General features: G+C 47.2%; 1 protein-coding gene across 1 annotated transcript in view; it reads right to left on the minus strand.

Moving 5' to 3' along the window:
• Window positions 1-17,944, minus strand: part of LOC119160149 (uncharacterized) — a 57,450-nt gene that overhangs the window by 19,990 nt on the left and 19,516 nt on the right. The window contains exons 5-7 of the mRNA XM_037412857.2: window positions 13,669-13,772; window positions 9,866-10,071; window positions 726-894 (exon numbers count right to left, since the gene is read on the minus strand). Of these exons, the coding sequence (XP_037268754.1) occupies window positions 726-894; window positions 9,866-10,071; window positions 13,669-13,772 (479 nt within the window). The remainder of the gene's footprint in view (window positions 1-725; window positions 895-9,865; window positions 10,072-13,668; window positions 13,773-17,944) is intronic.

The following is a 17,944-nucleotide window of genomic DNA, read 5'->3' on the forward strand; positions in this document are numbered from 1 at the left end:
ATTTTTATTTTTTGTACTCTTCTTGAACACGTGGGATGTGAAAGAAGGGCGTGCGTTTATGTCAGAAGCCGATTCATTAGTGAACAGATGTTCGAGTGTTTAGCTATGGCATAAAGACAAGACATTGCAAATTATACCTATGCTAAAATAGCGTATTTGGCTGGTTCAAGATGTCTAGCGGCCCTACAGTTAACGGTTGTCTCACTCTGACTAGCAAGCTGTCTACCATTCTGTAAGACAACCTCTCTCTCTTTCTACAAGAACAAAAATGAATTGTTACTGTGCACAGGGGAGTCTATCGAGATGAGGAAGAGAGGTTAGAGGAAGCACCACAATCAAGAATATGTGTTCCAGTTCATAATAGTTTGGTCAGAATATTTCAGCTATCAAATTGATTGATATGTGGGGTTTAACGTCCCAAAACCACCATATGATTATGAGAGACGCCGTAGTGGAGGGCTCCGGAAATTTCGACCACCTCGGGTTCTTTAACGTGCACCCAAATCTGAGCACACGGGCCTACAACATTTCCGCCTCCATCGGAAATGCAGCCACCGCAGCCGGGATTCGAACCCGCGACCTGCGGGTCAGTGGCCGAGTACCTTAGCCACTAGACCACCGCGGCGGGGCTCAGCTATCAAATTGCAGTTATGGGTAATTGTATCTAAGGTATAGTCGTATCGATCACTGCCAAATACACCCAAATAAAGGGCGTTGAACTTGACCTTATGCCTGACAATGGCGTCTACAAGGCCGTGTATGCGTTCACGCTGCTCCATCATCAGGTATGTGGCGCCAAGGTATAGTCCCTTGAGGTAAAGCGTGAAACCAATGTACGTGCAGATGTTGGCACCGGTGACGCATATGTCCTCTGACGTCAGTGGCTGGGTGACCCTGCAATAAATCAAACTGACATTAATTTTTTAGGCGTCTGATAGCCGCGAAAGGCGATCATCATGCATGCGCTCCCAGAACACGAGCGCCAATTTCTTCCTTGTATTACGTAATCATCCTACAATTATTTGTAGCAGGGACACTAAAGAGTAAAACTATTTTTCGCAGATTAGTAAAGTATAGGATCCCGAAAACACAATTCTTTCCGAGACACGCGCCGCTTGGTGAGTGAGAAAACATGCGAAAAGAAAATGCTGGTGGCAACGCCACAATGATATTCCAGCACCAAACGCCGTGACTTCGGAAGGCTGAGTCATAGCTTACAATCGAGAAAAGTCAATGTAATCTGTGGCTGCAGCATGCTATAGACTTAGCATATGAAGTTTCGGAAAAATTTATTGAGCCACTGCCATGAAAATACCAAAAATACATTTTGAAATTTTATACGTCATGGACAGAGATTTTGGTGCGAAATTTAAATATGAAATTTTATACCTAAATTACTCCCCTAGTAATGAACTTATGATGGGGAAACATGCGGCGTTAGAGTTCTCAGAGTGTAGTTTTTCTATCTAAACCAAGTCAATGTTCCTCTTTCGTGTCCCTTTAACCACGCGGCCCGCCGTCTGAACGCCTGCGGCACGCACATGACGGTCTTTGTCCCACATTTATTTCATGACTGTGACGCTTCGTAAGGTCGATGAATAGTGCCCGCATAATTTTCTCACCTGTTATGATTAATAACGCTTTGTGAGGGTGAGCTAGAGAAACGTGACTAGTCCGTTCTTTTTTTTCTCTCTCTCTTTTTCGTGAGGCACGTCGCGGGTTCAGGATCGGCGTCCAGAATTTAGACATTATCTAAATACACAGGAGAAATGACTCATATGTGAGATACTATGAGATACGGGAAAGGCCTTTTCTAAAATGCAAACGTAAGAGGGAACTCCCATTTCGTGGTGGTACCGGCTTTTCGAGGGACTGCATTTCGTGACTGCGTCCCTCTAGCTATATGCTTACAACACCCTTACTTGAATGTAACCATTCGACAGATGTCTGTCTGGTTGGGTATCAAACAGAAAAATGATTTAAACTCTAACCAAAAGTACGTGAAGAAACCCGATGTTTCGGAACCGCCTTGGTTCCTTCCTCGGGGGCAACTGGGGCTATGTTGCAGCGGCGTTTTTGAAGCACTCGCGGGGTGGTTAATGACACCCCCCCCCCTCCCTCCCTCCTGTTTTGCCGTGGAGCGTATTCTGTGTGTATACACTGGGGCAACAGTTCCGAGAGAACCAGGACTCGCTCGCTGGATTTCGTGCCGACCGGTTGTGCCCCCGCGATCTCCGATGACAGTGCCGCTCTAGCCCACTGGGCTCGCTCTACGCCATCTCCTGACGCCGACAAGAGCTCTCGCCAGTGGTGCCCCGTCCTCAGACTCCCGCGACCGTCTCCATCTTTCCTATCTTCTCCTTACTTCCGTCATTCGCTGTCCCTGCGCCTCGCTCTCTCCTTCCTATCTCTCTATCTTTTTACCTTTTAATCATATCTTTCATTCCCTCCGTCACCTCCACCTCTCGTGAGATACTGTTGAAGTGTCCTCCCCCTGAGAGACAGTTACGGGGCTCAATTTTCTCCTCTTTTCATTTAAAATCCCTTTCCCCAATTCCGAGAGAATGGTTGATGTTTTGGACCGTTCGCTGTATATGCCACGACCGCAGCCTGCCCTTTCTCGACGTCCAGGTGGCAAGAAAGCGCGACGGCTTCGAGTTCTCTGTTCACAGGAACGCATTCCTGCCGCTACCTTCAATATGATACGTCCCATCCCACCTGCCACAAAGGCTCGGTTGTTAACACGTTACTCCAGAGACCCAAGAACATATGCTCCAATGACACAGAGCGAAAAGAAGATTAGGCTCGCGTAATTGCGGACCACAGAAAAAAACGGATACCCAAAAAACTTCATTCGAGCCACCACCCGCCACGCAGAGCAACAGAGGATGCAGAAGTCCCAATCAGCAATAATTGGCAGCCCTCCGAAACGCGTATCGGCCGGATACGGCCAAGGAATCAGCGAGATGTTGGCGCAGGCCTCCAAAAAGTCCGAAAGACCGGCCAACAATGTACAGGACCCTGAGTGTCGTTTACCAAATTCCGAGCGCTAAGTGCCCTTCTTCGAATATTGCCGAGACAAAAAACCTACCGGAACAAATCAAACAACACGCCAACGATGTCCGGAAGCTCTACAAAGAACGCAGTGCAGTCACCGAGCATTCTGGGACGTTTGACCAGAGGATAAATTTTGACGCAACGATCATCCTTGAAAGCGAGACTAACTAAAGGAGAAGGTTACTACACGAGTCGTGGCGTATACAGCGAAAGGCCCAAAGCATCAACCGTGCTCTCGGAACCCTTCCCCCAGTGTATACAACGGACTACGCTTTACGGCAAAACGAAAGAAAGAGAGGGAGGGGGGGTCAATAAAGGGACACTAAAGATAACTCTTAAGTCGACCATGATTGTTGAGATAGTGGTCCATAAACCTCGTAGTGTTACTTTTGTGCCAAGGATGGCCTATTTTGAAATAAAATCATGTTTTAGTGGTCCGCATCGGGTCAGCGCACTTCAAAATACCCGCCTCAAAAAGCAGACCGACCGGACCAACCCACGTCACTGTTGCCCTGCACAACGTTACTCGGCTTTACGGCGCTAGTTGCAGCAGACCGAAAGCAGCGGGAGCCACAGAAGCAACAACGGCCATTGATCAATTTCCCGCCATTGACTTCGAAATCGCAGACGTTTTTTTTTTTTTTGTTTCAACTGCGCCCCGCTAGATAGCAACACCTGTCCCGCGTAACCACGCGAAAATTGAATTTTTGAAACACTCGCGCCTTTCCCAGTAGTAACTTAGAAGTGTGGCAGCTTGGGCTAGTTGGTATGGCATGACGATAGTTATAGCGCGAGAACAAAACGACGACACAGAGACAAGAAGTTTACGAAAGACCCGTGTCTTTCGTATCCTTCTTGTCTCTGTGTCGTCGTCATGCCAGTAGTAACGTCAGGCGGTTTTTTTTTTCATGAATCAAACAGAAACGAACAAGAAACACATTGTTACGTCTCTCGGTGCATGGAAATCTTTTTATTTAAAGAGTTAGATAGATTGCTAGTGATTAATTGTAGGCATTCCGTCTGATGTCATAGGAATAGTTTTGAAAATGTCCTACTGCGGCACTTTTGTTATTCTGCATTAACCTTAATTTCTCGGTAAGTAGGCCACTGTTGTTGATGATATTGTCGTTTTAGATGTTGTGAAACATTGAGCTTTCACTTTGACGTAAATTGTTATTTGGCTTTAGTGTCCCTTTAACCGCCCCGCGAGTGCGTTGAAGGCGCCGCTGCAACATAGCCTCAGTCGCCCCCGAGGGAGGAACCAAATGGGTTCCGAAACGTCGGGATTCTTCACGTACTCTTTGGTTGGAGTATAAATAATTTCCCAACACCCTTACTATGCTACACTATACGAGCCTATAAACCGTTCCATCGGGCGAAAAAAACCCGACTGGAAGCTAGCGCTTTGCCGACGGCGCGGAGTCACTGGCCGGTGCTTGGATGAGTGGCGTTGTCGAACATTTAGCCTGTTTTAGGTCAAACTGGAAATTTTCTTCTGTTTTATGACGATGTCAGATAGCGAAAGGTCAACGGGAAGCCACTGTGCTCCCTTTGGTGTTCCAAGAATTACAGAAAAAAATAAGAAATTCCCGCCTGAATTGTACGGGGCACGCATCGCCAAACGCAGTGTTCCTTTTTGCTTCCTGGTACACGTCATTTGTGTTACGTGGCAAGTGTTGTATCGGAAAGAGAGAAATAGAGAATAAAATGAAGGAAAGGCAGGAAGGTTAACCAGAAATTGTACAGCAATATACCCGGGATGCCCAGTGTTACCCTCAAGCGGACACGGTTAGGTTGATGACCAAACATAAGCGGTAAAATACAGCCCTGTCCTTTACAGAACATCTATAGGCACCACTAGTGCAGTAACCTGTGTTGTTTTTGCTTCGTTTTTATCATTATATTTTGTATGATGGGTTCGGTAAAAGCAATAGGCCTCGTATACCTCGGCTCAACATTATGATCAATATAGTTAATGTGGCTGTTTTAACACGGACAAGAAACCGCTCACCTCACATCAGGTAACCAGCATTAGACAATTAATTTATTCTGCGCACCGGCCTTGTGCAACCTGAACATTCACTGAAGTTTACATGAAAAATACGTGGCGGAATTCTTTCATGAGTGTACAAGTTACGTAAGACGGTGGGATGTATCGTGCACGCTGTGTGATGTGAAAGCCGAATCCAGAAAAAAAAAAAGGGGGGGGGGGGGTCTGTCACTTCGTGTTTGGAATAACTGTCTCAGAAATACAAATGCTGGCCTATACGCGGTAAAATAGATTAGCATAATGAGTACTTCAACGCGCAGGACCATGAATTTCTTTACCAGGACAGGCATCTGCTTGACGCACTAACCACGGGGACACGAACGCACGCGTCACGTAGGCACATTAGCCCCGCATATCGTAAGAATTCAAGGGGGAAAATGGAAGAGGCGCGCAAATTCTCTCTTTGCGTCTCAAGTTATATCCATCTATTCAAGCAACAAATTACTTTAACTACACATGTGTTAAATAATTTTCGCCATGTCAAGTGCTACTGTTGGCCACGTCAGAGCACCGTCGTCTACGCAGATGACCAATGTCACAGGACTGCCGTGTACGTAAGGTGATTCCTACGTGTACGTCATGCCCTCATTCTCTGGGCGCGCGCCCTCGAAAGAGAGAGAGTAGCATTCATCTTGAAACTTGGTTTATTTCTGCGGCAAATTTTGCAATTTCGCAAACTTTAGCAGGCGTGATCATGAATGCCCCACGTACGCATTGCGCTTGTCAGCTCAAAATTGTCAAACCTGGTGAGTGGCCCTTTAAGGACTACAGATGCCACCACAAAGATTCCGCCGCACGAAGGCGAACCAACAGGAAGCTACTCAGGCAACCTTGGCATCGACATTGGTGCCCACGCAGCAGCAGGAACCACGGATGTCTGCGCGCTCCTAAATCAAACTCCGGCCTGAGGGGAAAGCAGCCTTGACACTACCACCCTCTCCGAGCGAAGAGAAGGTGATAACTGCATCTTCCTCCTCTTTTGCCACGGCCGTAGCTTCTTGCAGGAACACCTTCTCGCAGCAACACCATCTCGTCTCCTCTCCCAACCCCAGTGGCAACCGAGCAAGCAGCGCCTTCCCCACCACCATCCCTAAGTGCGTGAGTGCCTCCAAGCACTTCTCCGCGCCCTCATCTGAGCCACTAGGCACTGCGCCGTGCTCCCGACCGGGTTGCAGAAATTAGGTGCTTTTTCTCATCTTCTAACCATTACCACCATCACCATCTGAGCCACTAGGACTTCGAAGCCGTTGGAGATTTGATTCCGAGCGACTGGGCGGCCACGATCAAACTTCCTAGCTGTGTCGAGAGACGCGATCACCGCTTTCCTCTCGGGATTTCCTGCCACCAAAAGTACACGGGTAAACTTAAAACGCAACCTGGTTGCGGTTGAAACGCACCCCATCACCGATCTAAAAACCCTGCTCCAGGGCGGGATGATCTACGAGGTACAGGTCCAGCCCAAGCAACTGGACCTGAACACCTGTGTCGGAATGATCTATGGGGTGGAGCCGTCCATCCCCTTCGAGGACCTAGCCGACAACATCGCCTCACCAGTGCCACTTGGGGCCGGTTTTCGTAGAGGCAACTGCCTCACCTTGGCGGGGACCATGATTCCCCCTGACATCCTGCTGTATAAGCAAACGCGCCATGTTTGCCCATGCTAGCTCAGACCCATAGAGTATTTCCGTTGCGCCCACTTCGGGCACGCAACTGCCGCTTGCTTACGACACGAACGGTACCTGTGCTGCGGGGTCAAGCAAATCCCAGGACCTTGTGCAACTGAACGACCTCGCTGCATTAGCGGAAAACATTCCGCAATCGAGCCATGCTGCCCTTACCGGCAGCTCTACCACAAGGCCGCCATCATCATGGCCTCGGCTGGTGGCACCGTGACCCGCCGCAAAGCTATCGAACAAGCCGGGGCCCTTGGAAACAAGCGAGATAGTGCAGCGGTCGTCAAGGGCTGATTGTTCCGGGATGCGGTCGCCGGTGCCTGCAGAACGGCTCCGGAAGACGTTCCTCTGCTTACATCACATGCGCCCGTCGTCTGCACGAGCACTACGGCGACATCGCCCTTTATCTCAACTCAGCCGGCCTCTGCCGCCATGACCACATGGTCGACGGCGGCACAGGCACCGCGTGCTTTCTCGATTCCGCGGGCCTGTGCCGCCATCTCCAAGAGCTCGAATATACGAACGGACGGCTTTCTCGATTCCGCCGGCCTCTGCCGTCGTCTCTGAGAACTCGACTCTACGACAACCCCAACTGCTTCCTTGAGCCCACCGGCCCCTGCCGGCCTCTGAAGCTTCCAGGGACAGACAGATTGCCATACTCGTTACGGCAATTCGCCTGATGGTCAGGTTCCTCACAGCCGACTCTTCGGAGTGACGTTGCAGTGCTAAGCTCGCCGTGCCAACTTCAGATTAGCTCTATGATGTGGCGCTACCAATGGGGCTGACTAGACTTACCACCTGAGTTTGTAAGACCCCGCTCTTCTTCTTCCTCTTGCCCAGGTTAAAACATGCATATCACTGTACCCCCGGTTTTCTTGGCGGTTTTATTGGTCGACTGCGCGTTGCACGGGGGTCAGTTCGAATGTTTTTTATTATTTTATACTTCTCTACTCTTTCCTTCCTCATCCCCCACGTGGTGTGGTTGAGGTGACCTCCACAGACGACGCGCTTATTTCTTCCCTTTTCCGTCAGAACCTCTTCGGACGAACAGAGCGCGTGCCGGTTCACGATGATCATCATTTCCGACGGACAGATCTCGGCGAGCATCAACTGCTCCGCTGTTAATCAGGTGGCCGACAGTGCCCTTCCTTCGTCTTGTATCTGCACTGTTTTTCAACTTTTCGAATCGTGCTTAGCTTACGACTCATTTCTCTTACCACTACGCTGGCATCGTGGTGGTGCATCACACGTACACATGGGGAGACCAAATAACACTGCCCGAAAAACAAGCCACTTGGAAAAATTGTTGCGCTCTGCTAATTGACCCCGATTGCACTCTGCGCGTTTAGCCTAAACGGCCGCTGCAAAACGACGATGGCGAACACCGAGTTCTGAGCGGGAGAACGCTTAGGAACGAGATAAGAGCGTCGGGTATGGGAGGATCCTGACGCGACAGAATTTAGCCGTTCAGCTTTGCTCTGCCTTTAGGGTCTCTTTACGCGCTACCTGCTCAGCATGTGGCGAGACACCTGCCGCATCCAAACGTAGGGCGAAACAGCGAATCGGCGACTCGCTTGCTGGATTCCGGGCTGACCGGTTGTGCGCTCGCGCGCTCCGCGCGCTTGCGATCTCCGGCGTCAGCGTGGCTCTGGCCGACTGGGCTCGCCCTACGTCACCTTTTGCCGCCGACGACCTTCGACGACAGTGTAGCTCTGACCAACTGGACTTGCTCTACGCCATCTACCGACGCCGAAAGGAGCTCTCGCAGGTGTCCCCCTCCTCGGACTCCAGTGACCGTGTTCCCATCTTTCCTATCTCTTCTATCCCCTCAGTTTGTAGTCGCTCGCTCTGGATTACCACCTCACGTCTCTTCCTCTCTTCTCCTTCTTCCGCTTTCCTACACCTTTACTCCTACCCCTTTTTATCCCTCCTCACCCCCATCCCTTGTGAGCTACTGTGGAGGTGTCGCTCACTGAAGCAGACTGTAACGGGGCTCACTTTTCTCTTCCTTTCTCTTTTAAGAATCACTTTCAGTGACTCGACGACGCTCTTTTGCCCTCCGCTAGGGTGCAGCAGGTGTGCCGGCACGTGCGGTGTGGTCGGACGGGTAGCGCAATGACAGGCCAAGCGGAGGGTGAAAGAGCGTCGCCGATTCACTCATTTGCCCTCCGCTTGGGTGCTGCAGGTCTCCCGGCGCGTGCGGTGCGGCCCGGCGAATAGCGCGTGGACAGGCCCTTAGTGCCGTTCCACGCGCTTCCCGCACAGCCGCAACGCACGTGCCGGGACCCCTGCCGCACGCAAGCGGGGACAAATAAGCCAATTGGCGACGCGGCTTTCTGTGCGGGAAGCGCGTGGAACGGCCCCTGCGCGACTAGTGCAGCGTACGCCCGACTTTCTTTTCTTTTTTGAGGACGTAGGTTTTACGTTACAAGACAAACATACGTCTGTAAGAGATTCCACTCTTGATTGCTGTACACTTTTTTACTGTTTTGTTTTCTTGTGCACTTTCAGTGTTATGCGAAATAAATGCACTCCCCCCACCCCCCTCGACACACAAACCCGGCACTGAAGCCTACATGTGATGATACTCCCTGAATCAAGACAAGAATCATTTCGCCAGTGTCGTCAAGCTATACTTAATAAAAGAAAACAGGAATGAATCACTTCGTAGTTTTTAAAGCGTGATTGCGGTTGCTGGCATCTGCCCCACGCTAAGTGAAACCATCGTGTAAATGAAGTATGTGCTCAAAGAACTCTGGTTCGCAGAAATCTGTCGACTGTAGAAGCAAGGTAAATGGCAATTTTTAGCTCTTGTAAAAGGTGCCAAGAGTGGCGTATATATATGGAAAAGAAAGAAAATGAATTGGCGTGTCCTCGTATAACCGAAGCGCATCTATTAAAATTTGACGCGGCAAGTGTGCAGGCCTAAAAGCTACATGAATTTTTTTATGATCTCACTTAATATATAATTTTGTGCAAACTACAAATATCAGTCAAAGCGCTTTAGAAAAATGGCCCAGGCCGTCATTGGAAAGAGTCCTTAACGCCTTAAACGCGAATATAACTTCCTGTCAATAACTCTCACTCGGCTGCGACCAGGCAGTAGAGGAGGCACCCTTGTGGTATTTCAATGTTCTTTGGAAGCCCGGACGTCCCGCTGCTGTACGCAATCATGGCTACGTCGTCTTCACAGGTGGCGCTGTTCCAGTTGTCGTGGAAGTGTTTTCCGTTCGCCCACTGCGGAGACGACACGCACGTGAAGCCCGGCAACTCGTCCACAGACAGCGCGCCCTGTCGAAAAACAAAAAGAACAAAAGATTGAGCCGACAACTAGTCTTAACATTTTTTTTTTCAAATACATTAACTCCTCCTTTCCCCCCACTCAAATCTACGAATGTTCAAGGAGAAAAGCACAATTCATTTTTTTTTTTCGCAATATTCGATGGAGGGGGCATGTACAGCTGGGAGAAGGAGTGGTGGTAAAGGACAGGGCAGGGTTCGGTAAAGCTTTTTCGGGCAAAGAACACTTTACGTTTTGCTAAACTGTCTCCGTGGCTTCTCATGACCCTCAGCTAAGCATTTTTCGTGATCGCTGGCTGTGGGGAAGGGAGTATTTAGAGGGTGAAGAGGATTTTAGCCAACCTCGCCAGCTTCAAAAGTCTGTTACTGCAAGTTTCGCATGAAAAACAAAATCACCGCATATCCACGAAGTGATTTTTTTTTAAATTATGGCGGCGGTTAACGTCCTGAAATCAGGAAATAATTATGAAATATGCCGTAGTGAACGGCTCAGAAAATTTCAACCACCCGGGGTTATTTAACGGGCATATAAATTTAAGTAACTTGGCCTCGAGCATTTTCACCTCTACCGAAAATGCGACCACCGCGGCCGGCATTCGATCCCGCGACCTGCGGGTCAGCAGACTAGTGCTATAACCACCATCGCGGGGGGGGGGGGGGGCACCCATGAAATGGATGATGATGAGTGCGCGAAGCGCGTGGATCGCTAACCCGCTTTGAACCACGTAGCGGAAACTTTTCAAACGTTCCTGTACGTTTCCTCTACGAGGTTCAAAGCGGGTAAATGATCAGGGTCGGGTGAATCGCAGTAGCCGTACTTAATGCTTTCGATATTTTGCAGTCACTTCCCGCGCTCTGGCTGCCTCCGGGTGCGCTTGCCAGCGTCGACGTGCCGCTGCAGCTTCGCGAGCCCTCAAGTCTGGATAAGCTTTTCTGCGTTGCCATGCTGTAGTCTCTCTGTGAGACCTCAGCGAAGCGTACAGTTTTGCCGCCATGTCTTCATTGTTTTCGCTGTCGAAGAGAGAAAAATCACGCGCTGAGAGCGAGTGATACCGCAGTGCCCCTATCGTTATGCACTCGAACCCGGGGTACGCGCCGGCAACGATGCGCTTCATTGGCTTCGCTGTCAAAGGAGAGAGCGCTTGCCTGGAAGCGAGCACTGGCCGCAGCGCCTCTAGCGGGTGCTCTAAGTACTATGTCACGCCAACGGGAGGACAAGGCTCGACTCTAGCAGGCTTCGTCTCCTAAAAGGTACACCTATTTCTTCTTTTTCATATGCAAGTGGCGCAACAGAGCGTATAGCTGCGATCTAACTTCGCAAAACTGCTTGCTAGACTTAAGCAACTCATCTGTGGCATATATAAATCTTCTGATAATTATGAATAGTAACTTTATCTGTCCTTTTGTACCTTTACACGAAATCGATACCACGAGGGGACGTGGAGCTTCAATCTAGGCTGTGTTTCAGGATCGTGGTTTATAGCTGCTTCCAGAGTTTAGTTTTCTGTGAATTAGGAGGGCGTTTTTTGAAGAAACCTGGTGTTTATCGGAGTTTTTTTTTTTTCGTGCACCTCTAATCCTCCGTAACACAGTGTTTCATTTTGCATTTTAAATTCTTGCAGTGATGTGTTCTACTATACTTTTAATTCCAAAGGATATGGTTTGCATTTTTGCTGCTATTCCTCTATATTCACCCTTTGATTTAACTTCCTGTTCATTTACCCTGATAATTGTACCACGCAGCTGGTTGAATTTTATCATGATTTATCCTCTAGTATTGACGAAAATGGGCAAATTGACTGTATTTTTCTTGATTTCCAAAAAGCTTTTGATTCGGTTTCGCATGCGCTCCTTTTGCAAAAACTTAAGTTATTTAATTTAGACCTAAATGTGATAATCTGGATAGAAAATTATTTAAAGCATCGTCGCCAATGTGTTGTTTTGAATGGAAAAGCATCCAGTTATGTCGACGTGACATCAGGTGTGCCACAGGGCTCCGTTTTAGGTCCTTTGTTGTTTTTAATTTATATCAATGATATTTCGGTTGGTATCTCATCGTCTATCCGGCTTTTTTGCCGATGACTGTATAGTCTACCGGAAAATTAAGAGTGAGCAGGATTCCTCCCAACTTCAAAATGACTTGGTGCGTATTCATGACTGGTGTACAACGTGGAAAATGTCTTTAAATTTTAATAAGTGCATTAACCTTTGTTTTTCAAAGAAGACAAATAAGATCGAATTTAGATATTGTATAAATGGTGTGCCAGTTACCACGAAGACAACTTACAAATACCTGGGTGTGTTCTTTTCTTCTGACTGTTCATGGAATATACATGTTGATTATGTTGTCGCGAAATCTGCGAGGGTGTTAAATTTTATTCAGCGTAACTTACGATGTTCGCATCAGCGACTTAAAGAATGTGCGTATTTGACGTGTGTACGACCAGTCTTAGAGTACGCCTGCGCTGTGTGGGATCCGGCGCAGGTACATCTTAGTGATAAGATAGAAAAAATACAGAACAGGGCGGCAAGGTTCGTCCTGGGACGGTATCAATGGCGGGAAAGCTCTACCGCTATGAAACAAAAATTTAATTGGGAGCTGCTTTCATCGCGTAGAAGAAAATTGCGATTAAAACTTTTATATCTAATATTTAACAATAAAACTGGAATCAATAAGGATATGTATTTACAGACGCCGTAGTATTTGTCAAATCGAATTTATCATCCTTTTAAACTGAGGGAATACCGTCCCAGAACTGGAATTTTCGCAAATTCTTTTTTTGTCAGAACAATACATGGGTAGAATGGGTTCACAAGTGCACAAGTGTCTGCTGTAAATGAAAATTTGTTTTTTTTTCGAATCTGTAACCCCCCTGCTATAACGCCTTCGGGTGCTGCAGGTATGCTTCGAATAAAGAATAAAGAATAATTAAGGTGTTAACTTGCGCTACTGTGAACTGGCTGAAGTGTACTTTTTGTGGAGGAAGAGAGTCCACGAGCTAATCAAGTTCCTTCTCGGCTTCCCCCCCCCCCCCAGTTTTTCTCATCTTCTTGACGAAATATAAATGATTTAATACTGTTACATCCTCAATAGTCTGAAATGTTAAACTAAGTAGTATGTGAACATGAAAACACATGCCAACAGACTAAGTGTATTCTAGAAGTCTGGAAGGTCTCAACACACAAACACATATACTGCATACAAGCACAAATACATGAATACAAGACACCTACGTTTGTTCGCATTACAATTTAAGGCTTGCTGTAACAAATGCAAGCTTACTTTTCTGGGTAGCTGCCACTGATGTAAGTGTGCTTCTTGCGACTGGAAATCCTCAGCTTAAAAAATGTCATTTGATCATTGAAAATCCTATTTGAAAATCACAGTTTACCCGAATCTTTAAAGCTTTTATCGGTGAGTGTTTATCAGATGTTTGCCGGATTTATCCGAAAACACAGAACCCTAGTTATAGCGTAGTGCACATGACCATACGAAAAAGAAACACCGTGGAGCTTGGCCTGCTTTAGTAAAAATTCGTTTGAAAGATTTGAGGGGTTCGGACGACACTCGCGGTAAAGGAATCTCACTTTGAGTTTCAGCTCCGGTAGCAAAGGAATCAGTCTGTTGGCTGTTTCGGAATCGGTGAGGAGGTGCGTGATGTCCAGCGACTTGATGCTGGCCAAGTGCTCCGCTGGAAAGAAAAGATTGCGAAACCAGATTAGCTGTCTGCGCACAAAAAAGTCATTCTCGTTGATAATCTGTGTAACGCTGTGACCCAATTTGGGCAAACAGCCAATCATTAGCTAGTACATTAGGGACTGAAAGTGTGTGTGGCCGATTTCGTAGTCATTAGCATAGTTCTGGTAAACTTTTTTTGTCAAAAAGCAGCCAATGTTCTTGATTTATCGTTATACAACATGACATATTAACATGACAGTGTTAAAGAGCTTGCTTGGCAGAAATTCTGGTGTCGGCGTAGTTGGTTGTGAACGAAAAATCATCATCTTGTGTTTGACCGAAACATCGGGAAAGATGCAACACAATTTTCGGGCCCGAGTGAGGATCGAACTCAGGCTATTTGCGTGGCAAGCCGCTGTTCTACCACGCAGTCTCGCATCTGCTTGGAATTATATTGAAAAGAGCTTCCTGTGCTTGAGAATACTGTGAAAATAACGTGCATGCTTTACAAACACACGTGCCATGTAAACAGTCTTCACAATTAAACATGTAGTATTGCAGTAATGCTGCATCGTACAAGTGTATATTGCCATCTGGCGACAGAACACGTGATTACCATAATTACCTCGTGGTTTACTTTGTAATAGGCACATACGTTACTGCGAATATTGCTGACCACGCAGTGGTTGTATAGAAAGTTCGAAAAAATTTCACGCGCATAATTGCTCGTGGTCTAAAGCAGGCCACCCGTTAAAAAGAATGAATCCATGTGCGAAAGCCTCAATGACACGAGCCACTTTGAACTTTATCAATTACATTGCAGTAATCCACAATTTAAACTGCTCGAGCAACATCATACAACAAAAAGTATGCTCTAAGGGGTTGAAGTATATAACACTCTAGGACATGATATCGCGTCAGGATCCTCGCCTAAAACAATTATAACGAATGTATACAATCCACCTAGAGAGAAACAAGTATACTTCCGCCATCTCATTAATTTTACAGCGGAGAAAGCTTCAAGAGGGGACCAAATCATAATACTGGGTGATTTCAATGCACCACACTCGCACTGGGGTTATCCGAACAATACTCGTAAAGGGAAGTATCTGCAACAAAAATCTACGGAAGAAAGATACACTCCCAAGAATGTCAATGGGCATGGGAAATAGCGTATCAAGGGACATGACTCGGGATCTAGCATTCACCGACAACCCGCATCGATCGAGGTGGACGAAGGCAGAAGAAAATTTAGGCAGCGATTATTATGTTATAGCACTAGTAATGAACTTCGCAAAATTAGGAAAGACGATCCATGGGTTCTGCGGTCATAACAGGCTGGACAGCCTTCAGGGCACAACAAGACAGACCTCATGGGGAAGAAAAGGCGAAGTCCTGGGCTCGATACATTAGAGACATGCATGACAAAAGAACAAAACAATTGGCACTCACAACCGAAACACTGACAGTAGGCGGTCATCTTTTACACTTATGGGACGCTCAACGCAGCCTAATCAAGAGATAGAAAAGGCAAAGACGCAACAAAAGGATTAAAGTAATACGCATACCAGGACTAGCGCAAAAAGCGAATGAGCATGCTCAGGCGTTGTATAACAACTGAAGGCAATTCTGCGACTGGGTGCAGACAACGAAGAAGACGTGGGCAATCCTTCGCAGCATGATTGACCCCACAACTACGAAAACAACAACCAACAGAACACTCAACCTGTTAGAGAGCGAGTGCGCAGGAACGAATCCCCAGATAACAGAAACGTTTAAAGAAATCTACGTTGGCGTAGCAGCGCACCAACCATATGATAAACTGCACCAAGGGCCTGCAAATACGGCGCTAGATGAGCCCATAACGGTAGCAGGAGTTTATGCAGCCGCAATCGTTGCAGAAAAACACGGCCCCGGGAAGCGATAGGAGGCAATGATCCGCAACCTCAATGACAATACGCTCAAACAGCTCACGAAATTCTTCGATGAGCAAGTCTGAGTGGAGGGAGGTGACGTTCCACAAGAGCGGAAAGAGGCAAATATTATATTACTACCGAAACCCGGAAAACTAAGAAACGTACAGAACTTGCACCCCATTTCACTCACTTCGTGCATAGAAAATCAGGTTCAGAAGGTAATACAAACAAAATTGAGTGATCATATCTGAAGTAATAGACTTTTACTTAACTCTATGTTCAGGTTCCAATCACGTTTCAGCACGTTTTTCTCCTGTTAAAGGCCAACTTCTGCAATTTTTCGGCCATGTCAAGGTAATGGTGTTTTCATGAGACACTCTTCTCACGAGCCCAATAGCTGAAGTGCTCAAGAAATTTGAAAATCATTTTTAATCAGCAAAAAGGTGCAATACCAAAAACGAAATCCAACCGGGCGCCCTGTCTGCGTATGACGTACTATTTGGTAAGAACTGGAGGCCATATGCTGGTCCCGCCGGCGCAGTATGAAAACTGTGAAAGCCAGACCAGCGAAGCGCCGGCCAAACACCACCTAGGAAGAAAGGGAGCTTTCCCGTGCTATACCCGTGCCAAAAACCGCCACCGTCACCTTGTGGTCAGCAAAATGAGCGCTTTAGCCGTTAAAGTAGCGATGCCATAGGCTGCGTCACTTTCATTGACATGCCAAACATGACTTCACACAAACAGTGTTGCCAATAATTCTGTCTAGCGAGGTGAGCTTTTCTAGGCAATCCTTAAAATTAATTTGCAAACAATCAGCGCATCTCTCAAGCCAGTAATTTGGCATAAATGACAAAAATGTCCAAAGAAACGTACCCAGTGAATTTTATTGATTGAAAAATCGCCGGAGTTGGCCTTTAGAGGCGGACGCACTAAGCCCACCAAGCGATCAGACAGAATACGAGCTCCTATAGCGCTGGAGACATAAAGGAAGCTTATGATACATTATCAAATAGCCTAATCCTAGAATAACTTAATAATATTCTATGTGGAAAGCGAGTTTATCAACACATTCGCTCTTTCCTAATGGTTTATCAACACATTCGCTTTTTCCTAAGCTATATAACGGCAACAATAGGCTTGGCATTAACTAGGTAAGAGCCATTCGACATACCAAACAGAGGGACGCCGCAAGGTTCGATACGTTCGTTGCTACTTTTTAACATATAGGATTGAGAAAGCTTGCAATAAAGCTAAAGGAAAAAATACTTAGGACATGCAATTTAAGCTGATGGTATTAAAATCTGGGCATATTAAGGTCCATACGGAAAGAAGCAGAATTTTCGGCAGAGCACTATCTCTAAGTTGAAAAATATACCGCAGACGCAGGAATGCACTGCTCGCAAGTAAAGTCTGACTTCATACAGATCTGGGCCCCATATTCGAGAAAGCAGCAACGATCACACATAGAGCTACATCTACACGGCCGGCCTATAAAAGAAGTGAAAATACCGCGCATATTAGGTCGGTGGATTCAAGACGACGCAACGTCGGTCACACCTTAGCCAAATTGAGGAAAACCTCGACAAGTGTAGCGCGCATGGTCTACCGAGTCACCAGAAATAAGATTGATTCATATGTGGGGTTTAACGTTCCAAAACCACCATATGATTATGAGAGACGCCGTAGTGGAGGGTTCCGGAAATTTCGACCACCTGGGGTTCTTTAACGTGCACCCAAATATGAGCACACGGGCCTACAACATTTCCGCCTCCATCGGAAATGCAGCCGCCGCAGCCGGGATTCAAACCCGCGACCTGCGGGTCAGCAGCCGAGTACCTTAGCCACTAGACCACCGCGGCGGGGCCATAAATAAGAAGGTTTGGCAGAAGAAACGAACGGGCTAGTGCAGGCTTTCGTCGTAGGTCGCGTGACTTATGGCCTCCCATTCCAGAAACTATCAAACACAGAGACCACCAGGTAAATGCTTTAATACGCACAGCGTACAAAACAGCCCTAGGACTGCATGCCACGCAATACAAGCACAGAAAACTTGAAGACCTGGGTATCCATAACACATTTGAAGAGCACGCAACGTCAGTGAATGCTCAAACAGCATGGTAAGGTAGAGCCTTACTACAAAAACGCTCCCCCTAGCGTGCGTCGCCGCACTAAATCGAACGATTGCCTTCAACCAATGACACGCGCCATATGTGACATCATTCCTATTTTAAAAGATCTCGCGTCTTTCATCAACTACAAGTACCGCTTT

This window comes from Rhipicephalus microplus, chromosome 1 (assembly GCF_043290135.1).
Source record: "Rhipicephalus microplus isolate Deutch F79 chromosome 1, USDA_Rmic, whole genome shotgun sequence".
Lineage (NCBI taxonomy): Eukaryota > Metazoa > Arthropoda > Arachnida > Ixodida > Ixodidae > Rhipicephalus > Rhipicephalus microplus.